Source organism: Ranitomeya imitator, chromosome 3 (genome assembly GCF_032444005.1).
Source record: "Ranitomeya imitator isolate aRanImi1 chromosome 3, aRanImi1.pri, whole genome shotgun sequence".
Classification (NCBI taxonomy): domain Eukaryota; kingdom Metazoa; phylum Chordata; class Amphibia; order Anura; family Dendrobatidae; genus Ranitomeya; species Ranitomeya imitator.
In genome coordinates this window covers 811777448-811798059 of record NC_091284.1, presented here as the reverse complement: position 1 = coordinate 811798059, position 20612 = coordinate 811777448, and the positions used below count along the sequence as shown (strand labels likewise).

Genomic DNA, 20612 nt, shown 5'->3' with positions numbered 1-20612 from the left:
TTTGGACCTCTCACGCTGCCTAATCGCAGGATTTCTGGAAGTTTCTGGCCGGGAACGGGCGGGGACACACAGAGCCCGGGAGGCTGCGGCGGGCGGGGACACACAGAGTCCGGGAGGCTGCGGACAGCGCCGGCCTGCAGACATGTTCGGCTGCCTGGTGGCGGGGAGGCTGGTGAGTCACGTGTCTCGACACATTGTATCCCCTCCAGGACATGCTGGGAGTTGTAGTTCTCCCCGCAGCTGGGGCACTCCTATGGGTGACTAACGCAGGGGGGCAGATACTTATTGTGCTGCTGTAATATGCAGATTATACAGATTCTCATTGGTCCCCAGGGCTGGGTGCGGCCCCTCACACAGAACCCTGGTAGGGGGTCGTATATTTACAGCTGTCAGAATGCAGGGCTGGACCCCAGTATGAAGGGCCATGGAGCCCTATAAGGCTACGTTCACATTTGCGTTGTGCGCTGCTGCGTCGGCGACGCAACGCAAACAAGAACGCATGCAAAACGCATAGTTTTGCGACGCATGCGTCCTTTTTTTGCCTGATTTTGGACGCAAAAAAAATGCATCTTGCTGCGTCCTCTGCGCCCTAACGCTTGCGGCAAAAAAGACGCATGCATCGCAAAACGCATGTCCATGCGCCACCATGTTAAATATAGGGGCGCATGCATCGCCGCGGCTGCGCCCGTCACAGCCCGGCAGAACGCTAATGTGAACGTAGCCATACAAGGCAGCACACGTCCTCCTGCACCACGGCCTCCGGCGTCTGCAAATCCAAGGGTAAACCTGTGGTGTGTCCCCAAAATAAAGTGACAGTATAGGGGGTGACGTGACAGCGTGGTGGAGGGTCGACGTGACAGCGTGGTGGAGGGTCGACGTGACAGCGTGGTGGAGGGGCGACGTGACAGCGCAGGGAGGGCGATGTGACAGCGTGGTGGAGGGGCGACGTGACAGCGCAGGGAGGGCGACGTGACAGCGTGGTGGAGGGGCGACGTGACAGCGCAGGGAGGGCGACGTGACAGCGTGGTGGAGGGGCGACGTGACAGCGCAGGGAGGGCGACGTGACAGCGTGGTGGAGGGGCGACGTGACAGCGCAGGGAGGGCGACGTGACAGCGTGGTGGAGGGGCGACGTGACAGCGCAGGGAGGGCGACGTGACAGCGTGGTGGAGGGGCGACGTGACAGCGTGGTGGAGGGGCGACGTGACAGCGTGGTGGAGGGGCGACGTGACAGCGTGGTGGAGGGGCGACGTGACAGCGTGGTGGAGGGGCGACGTGACAGCGTGGTGGAGGGGCGACGTGACAGCGCAGGGAGGGCGACGTGACAGCGTGGTGGAGGGGCGACGTGACAGCGTGGTGGAGGGGCGACGTGACAGCGCGGTGGAGGGGCGACTGACAGCGCAGGAGCAATGTTTAGGGTAACATACCGCTTCTTGCACCTGTTCACACTGGCTTTATTTGATCGGGAGGTGCTGGTCAGTTTTGGAGGTGACGGTCGCCTCCATATTTGGCTTTTCCCGTCGGTCTCGGGCTCACTCACATGTCGGTGTGATATCTGCTCGGTGTCCATTTATCAGCGTTTCATCAGTTTTTCTCTGATGAGTACAGACTGCTGGCCGTTGTATCCATCATCTCCTATGAAGCGGATGGCATCCGAGTGCTGCCAAAGCCCCCCCGCTCCCCCCCGAGTGCTGCCCCGCTCCATAGATTTACATTGTCGAGTTCTTACAAGTCTCCTTCCTTTTGTTCAGAACAAAAAAATACACAGACAAGAGATCGTGCTCGTCGGCTGCTCAGGGTGTGAGCGCTACCTGCAAAAAATGTGATAAATCTTCGGTTTCTTGTCCTGCTGGTGATGTGCGGATATTACTATCGGAGTGACCGGATGTGATCTTGGATATGGCACGATGCCGCCTGTATGAAGCCGGAGGGGATGGGACAGAGGAAGAGACATATTAACACTGCTGCATACGGTGCAGGGCTCGAGATGGCGGTGTATTGCACACATATTCCTAGTTCAGCTTTCCTGTGTTGGGTTTGACTGTTGACATTTACCCTCATTTTAGTATTAGTTTTGCAAAACTGCTTCCCGTGAGCCATAACTGCACGGGGTCGCCCGCATAGCGGTGATCGTGGGGCGAATAAACATTTCCTCTCATCTCCGTAGGTGCAGACAGATGCCCAGCAGATAGCAGAGGATAAGTTTGTCTTTAACCTGCCTGACTATGAGAGCATCAACCACGTGGTGGTGTTCATGCTGGGTACTATCCCCTTCCCAGAGAGAATGGGGGGTTCTGTGTACATCTCCTACCCTGATCACAGCGGAATGCCCGTCTGGCAACTCCTCGGATTCATCACTAATGAAAAACCCAGCGCCATATTCAAAATATCCGGCCTGAAGTCTGGTGAGCATTGTGTAATATGTTACAGTGAAAAGCTTTAACACGGCCATCTATTTGCAGGTAATTGCTGGTCCTACTACAATGCTGCCCCTGTATGCAACAATATAACTACTATACTACTGCTCCTATGTACAAGAATATAACTACTATAATACTGCTCCCCTATGTACAAGAATATAACTACTATAATACTGCCCCTATGTACAAGAATATAACTACTATAATACTGCTCCTATGTACAAGAATATAACTACTATAATACTGCTCCTATGTACAAGAATATAACTACTATAATACTGCTCCTATGTACAAGAATATAACTACTATAATACTGCCCCCTATGTACAAGAATATAACTACTATAATACTGCTCCTATGTACAAGAATATAACTACTATAATACTGCTCCTATGTACAAGAATATAACTACTATAATACTGCTCCTATGTACAAGAATATAACTACTATAATACTGCTCCTATGTACAAGAATATAACTACTATAATACTGCTCCTATGTACAAGAATATAACTACTATAATACTGCTCCTATGTACAAGAATATAACTACTATAATACTGTCCCTATGTACAAGAATATAACTACTATAATACTGCCCCTATGTACAAGAATATAACTACTATACTACTGCTCCTATGTACAAGAATATAACTACTATAATACTGCCCCTATGTACAAGAATATAACTACTATAATACTGCCTCTATGTACAAGAATATAACTACTATAATACTGCCCCTATGTACAAGAATATAACTACTATACTACTGCTCCTATGTACAAGAATATAACTACTATAATACTGCTCCTATGTACAAGAATATAACTACTATAATACTGCTCCTATATACAAGAATATAACTACTATAATACTGCCCCTATGTACAAGAATATAACTACTATACTACTGCTCCTATGTACAAGAATATAACTACTATAATACTGCCCCTATGTACAAGAATATAACTACTATAATACTGCCTCTATGTACAAGAATATAACTACTATAATACTGCCCCTATGTACAAGAATATAACTACTATACTACTGCTCCCTATGTACAAGAATATAACTACCATAATACTGCCCCTATGTACAAGAATATAACTACTATTATACTGCTCCTATGTACAAGATTATACCTACTATAATAATTTGGCAGATGACTTTCTTTACACTTTCCATGATCCAGGTATGATGTGTAGCTATGGTTCTTTCAGGAGAGGGGACGCAGCACCCATTTGGGGCTATGAGTTTACCGCAGACGCCATCGGTAGCCCAGATCGGGATCTCGGTGGAGCTGGTAGAGCAGCTGGCACAGCAGACACCAGTAGCCAGTGCGGCCGTATCCACTGTGGACTCCTTCACTCAGGTCAGTAGAAGACACAGAAGTCCCTACATTGGTCCACTATCCTTTTTAATGACCCCTAAACTACACGAACATAAGTGAAGCTGCACGGTTACATGTCGCGCAACAGCAACTCTCAGAAATATCGCACGAGAAAACACTTGTGTAACCTGTCTGTGGTTTTGTGTCCCGCGACTGTTTTGGAGCCGCTGAGTCGCGTCTCTTGCATTGAACGTTGTGGCAAGCGAGTCGCAAGTTGTGACCGTTGTCAGAAAATCCAAGACATTCTGAAACGTGTCGAAGGTCGCAATGCGACACCAAAGACGATCGTTAATCGTGTTGTCAGTGCGGCCCATGGTATCCCAAGCCTAACGCTTACGCATCTTAGGAGCACCAGAGGCTTCGTGCCGTTCTTTACGTGAAAGCCACCAGACGGTGGGATGCTGCCGCTTTAAGGTCACAATTTCCAGAAATACCACTTTATTTCTAATATATGTATATTTTTTTTTTTCTCAGTTCACCCAAAAAATGCTGGATAACTTTTACAACTTTGCTTCATCGTTTGCCGTGACGCAGGCACAGATGACCCCAAACCCAACAGAGGTCTTCATACCATCAAACGTGGTTGTAAAATGGTGAGTACAGGGATTTGGGGGGATACATATGGCTGTTTATTTATTTTTTTTTGGTTGTGTTTTTTGCGGCCCATTATTGCGAGCCGTATCGCTGCAATTTTCATGGTCTGCCGCAATAACGGACCGAAAAAAAAAAAAAAAAAACTTTCGGATCGCCGTTTTTCAGGTTTCCAATACTATGGAAATAATATTGGAAAAAGAAACTGCGTTCTGCAAAACCGGAAGTCACGGTGTACTACAAAAACAAGCTTCCGTTGTTTTTGTGGCCATGTCCGTAAGCCGTGAAAAAGATCGGGCAGGCTTGATCTTTTTTCACGGCCGTATATACAGCCTTCACGGCCATATGCCGCACCGTGAAATTATTGCGGCTCCATAGAAATCTATTGGGGACGCAAAAACAGGCCGCAAAAACACGGCAAGTGTAAAAGCAGCCTAAGGCTATGTGCACACGTTGCGGATTAGGCTTAGGAATTTCTGGTGCGGATTCTGCCTCTCCTGGCAGGAAAAGCACCTGCGGATTTGTCGCTTTTTTGTGCGTTTTTGCTGCGGTCTTCCTGCGGATTTGCTGCATTTTTTACCCCTGCGGTTTTCTATAATGGAATGGGTACAAAAGCGCAGATTCCTAAAAAAGAAGTGACATGCTACTTCTTTTAAACCGCAGCGTTTCCGCAGCGGATTTTTTTTTTTTTTCGTTCTCATTGATTTACATTGTACTGTAAATTAATTGCGGATCTGCAGCGTTTCTGCACTGCAAAAAAACTCTGTGGATCCGCAGAGAATCCGCAACGTGTGCACATACCCTTAAGCAAACAGAGGGCCCGCTTGGGGAAAAAAAATAAAAACCTAAATAAAAGCTAAAAGTTGGAAATGCTCTCATTGAAGTTTCTCCCCTATGAGCCTTATCTAGTTGCGATCATAACTGCAAGCATAAATGAAGAATTACCGTATATACTCGAGTATAAGCCGACGTCCCCCCCCCTAATTTTGCTACAAAAAACTGGGAAAACTTATTGACTCGAGTATAAGCCTGGGGTAGGAAATGCAGCAGCTACTGGTAACATAGTAACATAGTTAGTAAGGCCGAAAAAAGACATTTGTCCATCCAGTTCAGCCTATATTCCATATTTCTGGGATAAATACCCAGATCTACGTCCTTCTACAGAACCTAATAATTGTATGATACAATATTGTTCTGCTCCAGGAAGACATCCAGGCCTCTCTTGAACCCCTCGACTGAGTTCGCCATCACCACCTCCTCAGGCAAGCAATTCCAGATTCTCACTGCCCTAACAGTAAAGAATCCTCTTCTATGTTGGTGGAAAAACCTTCTCTCCTCCAGACGCAAAGAATGCCCCCTTGTGCCCGTCACCTTCCTTGGTATAAACAGATCCTCAGCGAGATATTTGTATTGTCCCCTTATATACTTATACATGGTTATTAGATCGCCCCTCAGTCGTCTTTTTTCTAGACTAAATAATCCTAATTTCGCTAATCTATCTGGGTATTGTAGTTCTCCCATCCCCTTTATTAATTTTGTTGCCCTCCTTTGTACTCTCTCTAGTTCCATTATATCCTTCCTGAGCACCGGTGCCCAAAACTGGACACAGTACTCCATGTGCGGTCTAACTAGGGATTTGTACAGAGGCAGTATAATGCTCTCATCATGTGTATCCAGACCTCTTTTAATGCACCCCATGATCCTGTTTGCCTTGGCAGCTGCTGCCTGGCACTGGCTGCTCCAGGTAAGTTTATCATTAACTAGGATCCCCAAGTCCTTCTCCCTGTCAGATTTACCCAGTGGTTTCCCGTTCAGTGTGTAATGGTGACATTGATTCCTTCTTCCCATGTGTATAACCTTACATTTATCATTGTTAAACCTCATCTGCCACCTTTCAGCCCAAGTTTCCAACTTATCCAGATCCATCTGTAGCAGAATACTATCTTCTCTTGTATTAACTGCTTTACATAGTTTTGTATCATCTGCAAATATCGATATTTTACTGTGTAAACCTTCTACCAGATCATTAATGAATATGTTGAAGAGAACAGGTCCCAATACCGACCCCTGCGGTACCCCACTGGTCACAGCGACCCAGTTAGAGACTATACCATTTATAACCACCCTCTGCTTTCTATCACTAAGCCAGTTACTAACCCATTTACACACATTTTCCCCCAGACCAAGCATTCTCATTTTGTGTACCAACCTCTTGTGCGGCACGGTATCAAACGCTTTGGAAAAATCGAGATATACCACGTCCAATGACTCACCGTGGTCCAGTCTATAGCTTACCTCTTCATAAAAACTGATTAGATTGGTTTGACAGGAGCGATTTCTCATAAACCCATGCTGATATGGAGTTAAACAGTTATTCTCATTGAGATAATCCAGAATAACATCCCTCAGAAACCCTTCAAATATTTTACCAACAATAGAGGTTAGACTTACTGGCCTATAATTTCCAGGGTCACTTTTAGAGCCCTTTTTGAATATTGGCACCACATTTGCTATGCGCCAGTCCTGCGGAACAGACCCTGTCGCTATAGAGTCACTAAAAATAAGAAATAATGGTTTATCTATTACATTACTTAGTTCTCTTAGTACTCGTGGGTGTATGCCATCCGGACCCGGAGATTTATCTATTTTAATCTTATTTAGCCGGTTTCGCACCTCTTCTTGGGTTAGATTGGTGACCCTTAATATAGGGTTTTCATTGTTTCTTGGGATTTCACCTAGCATTTCATTTTCCACCGTGAATACCGTGGAGAAGAAGGTGTTTAATATGTTAGCTTTTTCCTCGTCATCTACAACCATTCTTTCCTCACTATTTTTTAAGGGGCCTACATTTTCAGTTTTTATTCTTTTACTATTGATATAGTTGAAGAACAGTTTGGGATTAGTTTTACTCTCCTTAGCAATGTGCTTCTCTGTTTCCTTTTTGGCAGCTTTAATTAGTTTTTTAGATAAAGTATTTTTCTCCCTATAGTTTTTTAGAGCTTCAATGGTGCCATCCTGCTTTAGTAGTGCAAATGCTTTCTTTTTACTGTTAATTGCCTGTCTTACTTCTTTGTTTAGCCACATTGGGTTTTTCCTATTTCTAGTCCTTTTATTCCCACAAGGTATAAACCGCTTACACTGCCTATTTAGGATGTTCTTAAACATTTCCCATTTATTATCTGTATTCTCATTTCTGAGGATATTGTCCCAGTCTACCAGATTAAGGGCATCTCTAAGCTGGTCAAACTTTGCCTTCCTAAAGTTCAATGTTTTTGTGACTCCCTGACAAGTCCCCCTAGTGAAAGACAGGTGAAACTGTACAATATTGTGGTCGCTATTTCCTAGATGCCCAACCACCTGCAGATTTGTTATTCTGTCAGGTCTATTAGATAGTATTAGGTCTAAAAGTGCTGCTCCTCTGGTTGGATTCTGCACCAATTGTGAAAGATAATTTTTCTTGGTTATTAGCAGAAACCTGTTGCCTTTATGGGTTTCACAGGTTTCTGTTTCCCAGTTAATATCCGGGTAGTTAAAGTCCCCCATAACCAGGACCTCATTATGGGTTGCAGCTTCATCTATCTGCTTTAGAAGTAGACTTTCCATGGTTTCTGTTATATTTGGGGGTTTGTAACAGACCCCAATGAGAATTTTGTTACCATTTTTCCCTCCATGAATTTCAACCCATATGGACTCGACATCCTCATTCCCTTCGCTAATATCCTCCCTTAAAGTGGACTTTAGACAAGACTTTACATAGAGACAAACCCCTCCTCCTCTCCGATTTTTACGATCCTTTCTAAACAGACTGTAACCCTGTAAGTTAACTGCCCAGTCATAGCTTTCATCTAACCATGTCTCGGTTATTCCCACTATGTCAAAGTTACCTGTAGATATTTCTGCTTCTAGTTCTTCCATCTTGTTTGTCAGGCTTCTGGCGTTTGCGAGCATGCAGTTTAGAGGATTTTGTTTTGTTCCAATCTCCTCACTGTGGATTGTTTTAGAAATGTTCTTACCTCCCTTCCGAGTATGTTTTCCTGGGTCGTCTTTGTTCGAGTCTAATGTTTTTCTTCCCGTCCCCCCTTCTTCTAGTTTAACGCCCTCCTGATGAGTGTAGCGAGTCTTCTGGCGAATGTGTGTTTCTCAGGTTTGTTGAGGTGTAGTCCGTCTCTGGCGAGGAGTCCATCATACCAGTAATTCACACCGTGGTCCAGGAATCCAAATCCTTGTTGTCTGCACCATCGTCTTAGCCAGTTGTTTGCATCAAGGATCCTGTTCCATCTCCTGGTGCCATGCCCGTCTACTGGAAGGATAGAAGAAAAAACTACCTGTGCATCCAGTTCCTTTACTTTCTTCCCCAACTCTTCAAAGTCCTTGCAGATTGTCGGTAGGTCCTTCCTTGCCGTGTCATTGGTGCCAACATGTATCAGAAGAAATGGGTGGACGTCCTTGGAGCTGAAGAGCTTTGGTATCCTATCGGTCACATCTTTGATCATCGCACCTGGAAGGCAGCATACTTCTCTTGCAGTTATGTCCGGTCTGCAGATGGCTGCTTCTGTGCCTCTCGGTAGTGAGTCTCCCACCACCACCACTCTTCGTTGCTTCTTGGCTGTACTTTTTGCTGTCACTTGTTGCTGTGTGCCCTTTTCTTTTTTGCTTGCTGGTATTGCTTCATTCTTAGGTGTGCCATCTTCATCCTCTACAAAGATTTGATATCGGTTCTTCAGTTGTGTGGTTGGTGATTTCTCCATGGTCTTCTTGCTTCTTTTGGTCACATGCTTCCACTCATCTGCTTTTGGAGGTTCTCTGACACTTTTTGCACCTTCTGTGACCAGTAGAGATGCTTCTGTTCTGTCTAGAAAGTCTTCATTCTCTTTGATGAGTTTCAAAGTTGCTATTCTTTCTTCCAGACCCCGCACCTTTTCTTCTAAAAGGGCCACTAGTCTACACTTCTGACAGGTGAAATTGGATTCTTCTTCTGGTCGATCTGTGAACATGTAGCACATGCTGCAGCTCACCATGTAGGTTGTCACATCTGCCATGTTGCTCTTAGATCCTGCTGACTTGCTGTGTGTTTTCCTTCTTGTGTAATCTACTCAGCCAAGCTCTCTTGCAATAATGTCCTACAGGCAAAAATTCGCGCGCCGTAAGGCGCGCGGTTTGGTGATGCTTTCGAAGCAGCTGGTCCCGGCTGTACCCAACGATCTTCTAGCTTAGGGAGACTTCGCTTCTCCCAGAAGGCACCTGGAATATGCAAATTAGCCTCCTGAAGCTTGAATCCCTGGTGAATTTCAAAAATAAAAATAGATGCTCCATACCGTTCATTATTGCCCCATAGATGCTCCATATAAAGCTGTGTCACATATAATGCTCTGCACCATTCACTATGGCCCCATAGATGCTCCATATAAAACTGTGCCATATATAATGCTCTGCACCTTTCTTTATGGCCCCATAGATGCTCCTTATAAAGCTGTGCCCCATATATAATGTTCTGCACCGTTCATTATTGCCCCATAGATGCTCCTTATAAAGCTGTGCCCCATATATATTGCTCTGCACCGTTCTTTATGGCCCCATAGATGCTCCTTATAAAGCTGTGCCATATATAATGCTTTGCACCGTTCATTATGGCCCCATAGATGCTCCTTATAAAGCTGTGCCCCATATATATTGCTCTGCACCGTTCTTTATGGCCCCATAGATGCTCCTTATAAAGCTGTGCCATATATAATGCTCTGCACCGTTCATTATGGCCCCATAGATGCTCCTTATAAAGCTGTGCCCCATATATATTGCTCTGCACCGTTCATTATGGCCCCATAGATGCTCCTTATAAAGCTGTGCCATATATAATGCTCTGCACCGTTCATTATGGCCCCGTAGATGCTCCATATAAAGCTGTGCCCCATATATATTGCTCTGCACCGTTCATTATGGCCCCATAGATGCTCCTTATAAAGCTGTGCCCCATATACAATGCTCTGCACCGTTCATTATGGCCCCATAGATGCTCCTTATAAAGCTGTGCCCCATATATATTGCTCTGCACCGTTCATTATGGCCCCATAGATGCTCCTTATAAAGCTGTGCCCCATATATAATGCTCTGCACCGTTCATTATGGCCCCATAGATGCTCCTTATAAAGCTGTGCCCCATATATATTGCTCTGCACCGTTCATTATGGCCCCATAGATGCTCCTTATAAAGCTGTGCCATATATATTGCTCTGCACCGTTCATTATGGCCCCATAGATTATCCATATATAGCTGTGCCCCATATATAATGCTCTGCACCGTTCATTATTGCCCCATAGATGCTCCATATAAAGCTGTGCCCCATATATAATGCTCTGCACCGTTCATTATTGCCCCATAGATGCTCCATATAAAGCTGTGCCCCATATATATTGCTCTGCACCGTTCATTATGGCCCCATAGATGCTCCTTATAAAGCTGTGCCATATATAATGCTCTGCACCATTCATTATGGCCCCATAGATGCTCCTTATAAAGCTGTGCCATATATATTGCTCTGCACCGTTCATTATGGCCCCATAGATGCACAATATAAAGCTGTGCCCCATATATAATGCTCTGCACCGTTCATTATTGCCCCATAGATGCTCCATATAAAGCTGTGCCCCATATATAATGCTCTGCACCGTTCATTATTGCCCCATAGATGCTCCATATAAAGCTGTGCCATATATAATGCTGCTGCTGCAATAAAAAAAAAAATAAAATCACATACTCACCTCTCCGCTCAGGACGCCGGCGCTTTCAATATTTACCTGCTCCTCGTCCGTCTCCGTCTCCAGCACTGACGCTCAGCAGAGGGCGCGCACTGACTACGTCACTGCGCCCTCCGACCTGAGCGTTACAGCCAGAGGACGTTGGAGACGGAGCCGCACCGGAACGAGGAGCAGGTAAATATCGCGCAGCGCTCCCCTCCCCATATACTTACCTACTCTCGGCCCGGTCCCTGCTTCTCCTGGCGCTGCATCTTCTTCCTGTATTGAGCGGTCACAGTTACCGCTCTTTTTCAGTCATGAATATGCGGCTCCACCTCTATGGGAGGTGGAGCCGCATATTCATGACTGTAATGAGCCGGTACCATGTGACCGCTCAATACAGGAAGAAGATGCAGCGCCGGGAGAAGCAGGGACCGGGCCGAGAGCAGGTAAGTATAACTACACAGCCCCCGCTCCCCCTCCCCTGCCGACCCCCGGGTATGACTCGAGTATAAGCCGAGAGGGGGACTTTCAGCCCAAAAAAATGGGCTGAAAATCTCGGCTTCTACTCGAGTATATACGGTATTTTATATGTCCCCTATAGCTTGCTTTCCCCGTCCCTATTTTTCAGAAACTTAAAAGGTAACTGCAGCCGAAATCTCCTGTTTCACAAACCTACAGTATCTGTGGCTGTTGGGCAACTGTCTGCAGCAGAAACTTTTTCCTTTTCACAAACCTCAGATCGAACCTACAGTATCTCTCGCTGTTTTGCAACTGTGCAGCAGAAACTTCTCCCTTTTCGCAAACCTACAGTATCTCTGGCTCATGGGCAAGTTTCTGCAGTAGAAACCTCTCCCTTTTCACAAACCTCATATCAAACCTACAGTATTCTTGGCTGTTGGCCAACTGTTTGCAGCAGAAACTTCTCTTTGCACAAACCTTCAATGTCTCTTGCTGTTGGACAACTGTCTGCAGGAGAAACCTCTCCCTTTTCCCATACCTACAGTATCTTGCTGTTGGGCAGCAGTATTTCATTTGTACACTTTCTAACAGAAGTTTTCTTTCTTATTCACATTCTATTTCAATTGTATCCCATACATAAAAATGTCTTTGCATACCAATCGACCATGGAATTTAACATGTGATATGCGCCTCCTTTTAGCATTCTCGTTGCATACTCACTGTATGTTGTTTGTTTAGTAAAATACACATTTTATTATCACTACTGACTGTAATCTATTTTTTTTTTTTTTTTTCCCTTCCCTTTTTTGTTGCATTTCATATTACCAAGGGTCTTTTTATATTTGGTCCAGGGCCTATGTGCATACACATACTAGATATATTCCCTGATATATCAACTATATCATTGTCATACACATCACATAGTGGGCACATCTGTCAACGCCTCTCTGTCTTTAATTTTCCTAAACTTCAGGTCATACCTACTACATCTCTGGCTGTTGGCCAACTGTCTGCAGCAGAAACCTCTCCCTTTTCACAAACCTTAGATCAAACCTACAGTATTTCTGGCTGTTGAGAAACTGCAGCAGAAACCTCTCCCTTTTCACAAACCTACATTATCTCTGGCTATGGGGCAACTGTCTGCAGCAGAAACCTCCGTTTTCACAAACCTGCAGTATCTCTGGCTATAGGGCAACTGTCTGCAGCAGAAACCTCCCTTTTCACAACAGAAACCTCTCCCTTTTCACAAACCTTAGATCAAACCTGCAGTATCTCTGGCTGTTGGGCAACTGTCTTCAGCAGAAACCTCTCCCTTTTCACAAACCTACAGTATCTGGCTATGGGGCAACTGTCTGCAACAGAAACCTCTTGCTTAGATCAAATCTACAGTATCTCTGGCTGTTAGGCAACTGTCTGCAGCAGAATTGCATTCTGGCCATGACACTGTCTCTGTGGTGCCGGTTATAGGAACTATCTACACCGTACATCATGTTTTGACTCTTTTTTTCCTTTTCCACTCCTAGGTACGAGAGCTTTCAGCGGCGTCTCGCCCAGAACCCCTTCTTCTGGAAGACGTAAAGCGGAGGCTGATCGGCGTTGTGAACGACATTGTGCCTCCTCCTAAACACTTAATCTGCTGGTGTTCATTCTCCCCAGCAGTGTTGTGAAACCCACGGGCACAGTATCTGCCATTGCCGCAGATTTCGGATTATTGATGACGAGGATACATATGGGGGGTGTGTGGACTTTTGGCGGTTGCTCTATGAAGCTATGGAAGATGTTAACACCGTAGTGACCAGGCCTGGTCTCCTACATCTTACTAAACCTGTTCTAAGGTTCTTCACTAGACGACTGTGCTGTATTTCTATTTCACCATTTGCAATGAAAAAACTATTATTTTTTTTCCGTGAAAGATCAAGAAATTCAAAAAATAAAATAAAGTGAAAAAAAAAATTGGGCGAATTTGCTATAATTGTGGGAAGATTTATTAATAAACTAGAATTATGTTGCACTTTTTCATGCTTATCCAGAACGGCCTAGTAAAAGGAGCGCGGGCTTTAAAAAAAAAAAACAAAACAAAACAAAAAAAATGTATTAAAGCCAAAGTTGCCATTTTTTAAGGTGCAGAATATCAGCCTGAAAGGGACGTGTCTGACTTTCCCAGTGAATTGTGCCAATTGTACTCTGCCAGGTGCTTCAATTGGAGAAATTTGCGCCATATTTGCTGCCGAGTAAAAATTGATCTAATGATCCAAATTTTTCAAACTTTTTTTTATGTTGTTGTGGTTTTTTTTTTTTTTTTTTTTTATAAGGACATATTTGTTGCGGGATTTAAGTAAAAAAAAAAAAAAAAAAAAGTCCTGTTTAATAAAAATAAAATAAAATTATTTCCAATTTTATTTATTGTTATTTTTTGTGATATTCCCAAGGCTGCTTTGTTGTGACGTCTCAATATTTAACAGGAATATTTTGCTTGGGGCGACGCTGAACACCCTGTTTGTGCAATGTATAATATATATGCTACCGGTGTCTGTAAGAAGTTTTTAGTTTTGTGTGTAGTAGTATATTATACTCCGCTCTCCATGAGGCCAAATATACTGCGCCGTCATATATAGGTATACAGAGGCTCGGACCGCAGGTTTATGTGACTTTACAATACTGAGGAATCCTGTTTATCCGGTGAAATCACATTTTGAGCTTTACTATAACTTTTTATGCTTTTAAATAAAGTTTTTGTGCCATAAAAAAAATTACTAAGAGAACTTATTGTGTATTAAAGGTAATGTGACATCAGAAAATCACCTGATACTTAAATCAAGGTTTGTTTTTTTTTTAACCCCTTAACCCCCAAGGGTGGTTTGCACGTTAATGACCGGGCCAATTATTACAATTCTGACCACTGTCCCTTTATGAGGTTATAACTCTGGAACGCTTCAACGGATTCTTACTTACTTCATGTTAGTGGTAAAATTTATTTGATATTACCTGCGTTTATTTAAAAAAAAACAAAAAACATAAATTTGGTGAAAATTTAGTAAATTTTGCAATTTTCCAACTTTGAATTTTTATGCCATTAAATCACAGAGTTGTGTCACACAAAACACTTAATAAGTAACATTTCCCACATGTCTACTTTACATCAGCACAATTTTGGAACCCAAATTTTTTTTTTTTGTTAGGGAGTTATAAGGGTTAAAAGTTGACCAGCAACTTCTCATTTTTACAACATTTACAAAACCCATTTTTTTTTTTTTTTTTTTTAGGGACCACATCTCATTTGAAGTCATTTTGAGGGGTCTATATGTCAGAAAATACCTAAAAGTGACACCATTCTAAAAACTGCACCCCTCAAGCTGATCAAAACCACATTCAAGAAGTTTATTAACCCTTCAGGTGCTTCACAGGAGCAGAAGCAATGTGGAAGGAAAAAATGAAAATTTAACTTTAGTCACGAAAATGATCTTTTAGCAACAATGGTTTTTATTTTACCAAGGGTAAATGGAGAAATTGGACAACGACTTTCGCAGTCCAATCTGTTCCGAGTACGCTGATACCCCATATGTGAGGGGAAACCACTGTTTGGGCACACGGCTCGGAAGCGAAGGAGTGCCGTTTGATTTTTATTTATTTATTTTCAACTGAAAATTTGCTGGAATTGCGATCGGATGCCATGTCCTGTTTGACGAGCCCCTGATGTGCCTAAACAGTGGAAATCCCCCACAAGTGACCCCAATTTGGAAACTAGACCCTCAAAGGAACTTGGCTAGATATGTGGTGAGAACTTTGAACCCCACAAGTGTTTCACTAAAATTTATAATACCCGGGCGTGAAAATAAAAAATCCTATTTTTTTTGCTTACAAAAATGATCTTTTAGTCCCCAATTTTTTATTTTCCCAAGGGTAACAGGAGAAATTGGACCTCAAATGTTGTCCAATTTGTCCTGAGTACGCTGGTACTCCATATGTGGGAGAAAACTACTGTTTGGGCGCACGGCAGGGCTCGGAAGGGAAGTAGTGACGTTTTGGAATGCAGGCTTTGATGGAGTGTTCTGCGGCCGTCCTGTTCCGTTTCACGAGCCCCTGATGTGCCTAGTGGAAAACCCCCACACGTGACCCCAATTTGGAAACTAGACCTTCTAAGGAACTTGTCTAGATGTTTGGTGAGAACTTTGAACCCCCAAGTGTTTCACTAAAGTTTATAATGCCTGGGCATGAAAGTAAAAAATCCTATTTTTTTTTTTTTTTTGCCCACAAAAATGATCTTTTAGTCCCCAATTTTTTATTTTCCCAAGGGTAACAGGAGAAATTGGACCTCAAATGTTGTTGTCCAATTTGTCCTGAGTACGCTGGTACCCCATATGTGGGGAAAAAAACGTTTGGGCACACGTTGGGGTTCGAAAGGGAAGTACTGACGTTTTGCAATGCAGACTTAGATAGAATGGTCTGCGGGCGTCATGTTCCGTTTGCAGAGCCCCTGATGTGCCTAAACAGGAAAAAAAAAACACAAGTGACATCATTTTGGAAAGTAGACCCCCAAAGAACTTACCTAGATGTGCCCCCTATGGAACTAATCTGTTTCCTGTAAAGTAAATTAGTAGTGCATGGAGGTGTGGTACAATTTGAAGCAATCCTTCATACACAGGCCAGGTTTGTCGGGGCAGGTGTTGCATTGATAGATGGTGTCCTTGTGTATTCCCCTTTTGTAGCACACTCGGCACCTTTTTTGCGGCTTACCTTTTCTTCCAGTTGGGACCACCCCCGGAAAATGCTGACCTGGTACGATACGAGCACCTTCAGTTCCAAAGGTACTGGGTCCCACTCCTTCTGGAGTGCCAAATATCAGGGCCTTAACCACTACCTACTGGAAATGAAGGTACGATGTATCGGTGTGGTGTGCACATTGTGACAGCAGGAAAGCGTTGAGCATTGCCATTTGTACAATGTACACGGACAGCTTTTTGTACGACACCCTGGCCTTTCTCAAAGCACTGTACGGTTGGAGGAGTTGATCGGAGAGATCAACGCCCCCCATGTTTTTGTTGTACCCCAGTACAGGGGTCGGTTTGCTGACCTCTGTAGAGGTACCCCGTACAGTGCTGAGGGCGCTGCCATCACCGTGTATGATGGTCAATAGAAGGACATCCCTCTTGTACTTGACCACCAGCAGGTGGTCTCTACACTGGGCTCTGCTGTCACCCCCTTCTGAGCATCTGCCCAAGTAGCGTTTTCGGGAGGCCTCTCTGATTTTTGTGGACAGTATTGCAGGCTGCGGTACCTCGCGCAGAGAGGGATTTGTAGAGTGGGATGCTGGAATAAAAGTTATCAGTATAGAGGTGATAACCTTTATCCAGCAGTGGGTGCACCAAATCCCACACAATTTTCCCACTCACTCCCAGGACAGGGGGACACTCAGGTGGTTCCATCCTGGTGTCCTTTCCTTCATAGACTTTAAAGCTGTAGGTGTACCCTGAGGTACTCTCACAAAGCTTGTAGAGTTTGATTCCGTACCTGGCCCTCTTGCTGGGCAGATACTGACGGAATCCGAGCAGCCCCTTAAAATGAACCTAGGACTCATCCACGCAGATGTCCCTTTGGGGCACATACCCTTCAGCTAACTTTTTGTTGCAGTGTTCGATGACCGGCCGAACTTTGAACGGTCAAAGTTGGGGTCATCTCGTGCGGGACACTGCATTATCGTTATAATGCAGGAACTTATGGATGGCCTCAAAACGCGTCCGGGTCATAACCATTCGGAACACTGGAGTGTTATATCAAATATCAACACTCCAATATTGCCGAAGTTCTGACTTCTTCAGGATCCCCATGTGGAGGACCAGGCCCCAAAACTGCATCATTTCAACTGCGTCTACAGGAGACCAGTTAGAATATGATGAACCTGAGTTTTGTTCCAAAAAAATTAGTTTGCTCCACCATGAGGTTAACAAAAGCCTCAGAGAAAAAGACTTTGAAAAAGTTTAGCTCTGTGACGCTGGTGGTGTCAAACTTGATTCCTGATTTTGCCACAAAATCAGGAATCAATGGTTCGTAATTTTTGGGTGGCGAGGTCCATATGGGATCCGCAGTAGGGTGAGGTGGTTCATCTTCGGCAATGGTGGGTGCAGTTTCATTTTCATCGTCATCTTCATCAATGATGGGCACTGCCTCTTCTGTCCTGCGGCGTCTGCGTGGTGGTTCCGCAGGATCGGAGGAGGAAGATGAGGGGGAAGAGGATGAGGAAGCATCGGAAAAATAAAGAAAAGTGGGATCCTCTCCCTCGCTATCCGTGTCGGAGGCAAGGAAAGAATATGCCTCCTCCAATGAATAGCGCTGTTGAGACGAGCGGGACATTTTTTTGTGAGTATGGTGCTTAGGTGTACTTTATTGGTAACTGTGTACGTGTGGGGGGGATGGTGTTTGGTGCAAACTATTCTGAAAAGAAAAAACTAAAGGAAAAAAAGCAAATAGGGAAAAAAAATACCTGTGAAAGGAAAAGCCTAACAGAAGGCCCTAGCTCTGATAAATGAACCGCATCACTTATCAAAGTTCGTCGGCTGCTGGGTGTGCGAACGGGATGTGGAAAAAAAAAAAAAAACAGCAGGCACGAGAGCTTTGATAAGTGAACCACGTCACTTATCAAAGTTCGGCGGCTGCTGGGGGTGCGAACGGGATGTAGAAAAAAAAATGGCAGGCACGAGAGCTTTGATAAGTGAACCGCGTCACTTATCAAAGTTCGGCGGCTGCTGGGTGTGCGAACGAGACATGAAAAAAAAAAAAAGAAACCGGCAGGCACGAGAGCTTTAATAGGTGAACCACGTCACTTATCAAACTTCGGCTGCTGCTGGGTGTGCGAACGGGATGTGGAAAAAAAAAAAAAGAACACTGCTGGGTGTGTGCACAGGTGTGGTGTTAGGGGGGGGGGGTGAAAAAAACCAAAAAACGGCAGGCACAAGCTCTGGTAAGTGAACTGCGTCACTTATCAAAGTTTAGCAGCTGCGGGATGTGTTTACTGAGTTGGCGCAAAGGGGGCTGAGGAAAAAAAAGCGAGCACGAGTGTTGATCGGTGAACTGCGTCACCAATCAACGCTCGGCGGCTGCTAAACGTGCGCATGGAGGCGGCGCAAAGAGGGATGGAAGGGGGGTAAAAAGGGGGAGGGGGGATGGGGTGGATGAAGAGAGATCGGGTAGGGATCAGGGATAACACCGTTGTAGTCGCTCTGCTTTCTTCTGTCTTCTTTTTTTTCTAAAGCAGGGTTTGTGGTATTACAGGCTTCTGTAGCACCACAAGGCCCAGCAAGAGTAGATCTGGCTGTGTGACAGCTCTGCAGGAATCCTCAGCTAGGGTGAGGACCCCTGCAGCGCGGTCACAGGCAGGTGACAGACAGGTCACAGAGCAGTCACAGCGCTGCTGTGAGCTGTCATTGGTGGGATTGAATTATCACATCGATCCCACCAATCCCTGCAGGCCCTGGTGACCATGGCAACTGCCTAGGACCACTCCGATCCTAGGCAGGTCACATCCAGGTCACCAGCAGGGCACACAGCGGTCACAACATGACCGCCGCTGTGCCCTATCGTGTCAATCAGCTCCTGCAGGCCCTGCTGGGCCTGTCCTAGGCTCTGGCCTAGGATCGGTGTTACTACAGCACCGATCCAGGCCGGTACAGGCAGGGCACAGCGCGGTAATACCGCTGCTGCGCCCTGCAATTGATGCGATCGCACCAATCCGGGGATTTTTTGCCAGTGCCTGGCGTTGCCAGGCAATAATCTAGGATCGAGAACATTGGTACTCGATCCTAGCCTGGGACCTCATTGTTTCAACCAATCTGATTGGCTGAAACAATGAGAAACGCTGTGATTGGCTGTTCAGAATTGAACAGCCAATCACAGCGATCGAGAGGCTTGGGGGGGGGGGGGGGCGGCACCATATCTCTAGATGCCGAGGCCATCTTCCGTGAGGTAAGATGGCGTCCGAAATTTAATGCGATCACCGCGACTTAAAACGCGATGTCGCATTAAATACCATGACGTACTATCCCGTCACTGGGAATTTAAGTCCCAGGTCACCTCGACGGGATAGTACGTCATATGGGATAAAAGGGTTAAAATGGATAATTGATTTGTCCATTTTTTTTTTAAATTACATAAAAAAACTCACAAAATAAAAGCATTGGGCACTTAAACGTTTAAAAAACTAAAGTCCAAGTGGGCATTACCAGAGAGATTTCACTGGGGTTGTGTGTTTTTTTTCCCCCAGCCTTCTTTTGATTGGTCAGTGTCAGAAATGGGAAGAAGCGCACGCCCCCAGTGAAATCTCTCTGGTAAAGCCAACTTGGATTTAATTTTTACTTTAACTGTTTAAAGGCAATCTGTCAGCACAGAATGACTGGTCATATCACGTACAAGCGATCAATGGCGATAAAGAGACTAAATAAAAAAAACAAAAACATTTTACTTTGCAGCTACGATTCTATTGTGTGGCCATAACAACATGAAACATTTGGCTAAGGGTATGTTTAAAAGATAATCAAGTGATAACAAGGACTATCGGCTCCCACCAGCAACAAGGGGGTGTGTCCATATAATCTACACTGACACGCCCCCAATGCACTTGCAGGCTAATTTGCATGTGGCTTCAAATCTAAATTTTTCAGGACTGGTATGTCAGATTACTAAAAGACTGGGGTAATTTTTACTGTTTTACTAGGACGTACACAGCCATAACACTAATTTCAGTAGTAAAACGTACTGACAGGTTCCCTTTAAGAGACATGTTCTACTTGGTGACTGTCCCTCAGCCGCGGGATCCTCGCTGAGTCGCTGCTGCTGCTCCTGTTGGCTGTAGCACTGTCCCTGGAAAAACAAGGTGTTTTTTATTTTTTAGTTTTTCAATTTTTATTATTAAACAAACTGCAGCCAAGGCGTTTTTTTTTTTTTTTTTTTTCCGAAAGTGGAAAATTCCTTAAAATCTGTAAACACCTATTCACCAGGAATTGACCGAATAGTAGTCAGGAAAACAC

General features: G+C 44.7%; 1 protein-coding gene across 1 annotated transcript; it reads left to right on the top strand.

The window, feature by feature from the left end:
- HIKESHI (heat shock protein nuclear import factor hikeshi) lies at positions 1-14345 on the top strand. The gene is made up of 5 exons (XM_069759280.1): positions 1-172; positions 2166-2403; positions 3641-3792; positions 4285-4403; positions 13119-14345. The coding sequence occupies exons 1-5, from the start codon at positions 143-145 to the stop codon at positions 13171-13173; spliced, it is 594 nt and encodes a 197-aa protein (XP_069615381.1). The 5' UTR covers positions 1-142; the 3' UTR covers positions 13174-14345.
- Positions 14346-20612: the final 6267 nt, after the last annotated feature.